General features: G+C 64.9%; 1 protein-coding gene across 1 annotated transcript; it reads right to left on the bottom strand.

Moving 5' to 3' along the window:
- Positions 1–256: 256 nt before the first annotated feature.
- On the bottom strand, positions 257–1,495 carry RTL6 (retrotransposon Gag like 6). Its single transcript, XM_029954790.1, has one exon. It carries the CDS (start codon positions 1,179–1,181, stop codon positions 462–464), a length of 720 nt encoding a protein of 239 aa, XP_029810650.1. The 5' UTR covers positions 1,182–1,495; the 3' UTR covers positions 257–461.
- Between the last annotated feature and the right edge of the window lie 90 nt (positions 1,496–1,585).

The following is a 1,585-nucleotide window of genomic DNA, read 5'->3' as shown; positions in this document are numbered from 1 at the left end:
AAACCAGCCAACAGCCTGGCCCAAGCGGCTGTCCTTGGGCATCAGTGAGCTCATCACCCACAACCGGGCAAGAGGCGAGGGGCTGCCGTGGGCGCCTGCAGAGGGCGGAGGGGGAGCGGCGGGGAACCTAGCGAGGCTGGGAGGTCAGCCCAAATGGTCCGCAGCAGGCTGTGGAGTCGCTGTGACCAGGTAGCAGGACCGTGGTCACTAGAAGAGCGGGGGCGGGGGCTGCAAGCAAGAGAGCGGACGCATGCACTGTAGGTACAAAGCTAGCCGATTACTAGGAAGCCAGGTGGGGGACAGGGTGCCCAACAGTGATCGAGGAAGATCTCCTTCTGGAACAGGTCTGGAGAGGCAGGAAGGAATGTCTTCGAACCAGCGCGATGCTGTGGTATGGACGTCTCTTCTACGGAGCGAAGGATCTGCGTGGCTGCAGACGCGACCAGGGTGGTGGCCGATTCTCAAAGGTTCCGGGCTCGGGTGGGCAGAGCCGGAGCTGGGCTGGTCCCATTGGAGGCTGGGTGCACGGGGCAGGGCCCTGTGCCCGTGGCAGCCAGCTGGCGGCACAGCATCTGCCGCTCCCGCACGGCCCGGTTCGAGGCAGAAGTCTTCCGGATCTGGGCGCGCCGTGCGTGCCGGAGTGGAGACTTGTAGGTTCTCCGCAACTCTGCCAGGAATCCCTGATAGTTATTTCGCAAGGGGCTGTCTGGCTGCATGTGCGGGATCGCCCACTTCTCGGCCTCCCCGGTCAGCCGGGACACAAGGAAGGCCACTCGTTCGGCCTCGCCCGGGAAGCGGGACGCCTGGAAGATCATGAACCTGTCCATCTGCATCAAGAACCCTGCCAGCTGGCCGGGGTCTCCAGAAAAGGGCTCGGGCAGAGAGGTCGGAGGCGTGGTCATGGGTCGGGTCCCGTTGGAGGTAATTGCAGAGATGGGTGGGGTGATCTGCAGGGCCCCCGGGATCCGAGCCCTGGTGCGTAACAAGGTCAGCTCCGCCATCACGCTCTCCAGCATGTTGGTGAGATTGGCCTTCTCTGCCCGCAGGGTGGAAGCCTCCCGCCTCAGCGCCGAGTTGGTGAGGCGCAGGGAGGTCAGGGTGTCGATGACGTCATCCATCTGGGCATTGGTGGACGCGGCAGGGGCTGGGGTTTCAGCTTTTGATGTCTGCGGTTGCACCATGTTGGCCAGAGGGCCGCCAAAGGCTGAGACTGGTAGGCTGGGGGAAGGGAGGTGTGCGTAACCGAGAACCTGAGCACCTGCGGTGCAAAAATGGGGTAGGCCCAGGCAGGAACCGGCGCGAGCGCGGGGTGCGACACGCAGAGTGACTGGGAAGACGGAGCAAGAAGACGGCTGGGTAGTCGGCGCCGCGAGAATGAGCACAGCCGGGGCGGGCAGGTGGTGCGGGCCCCGCGGACGCCGATTCCGGAGGCGGCTCCTCTATCGCGGACCTCGCACGGCCTGCGCGGGCTGCACAGGGGGCTGCACTGTTCTGGGTCCTGAGGGAGAAAAAGATGCTTTAGAAAACGTCTGGGACTGCGTAGACAGGGGCAGAAGGAAAGGGCGCGGCGTGGGGGAGGGGGGCG

This window comes from Suricata suricatta, chromosome 10 (genome assembly GCF_006229205.1).
Source record: "Suricata suricatta isolate VVHF042 chromosome 10, meerkat_22Aug2017_6uvM2_HiC, whole genome shotgun sequence".
Lineage (NCBI taxonomy): Eukaryota > Metazoa > Chordata > Mammalia > Carnivora > Herpestidae > Suricata > Suricata suricatta.
Note: the sequence above shows the minus strand (reverse complement) of the source record. Positions and strands in the feature narration are given on the sequence as shown.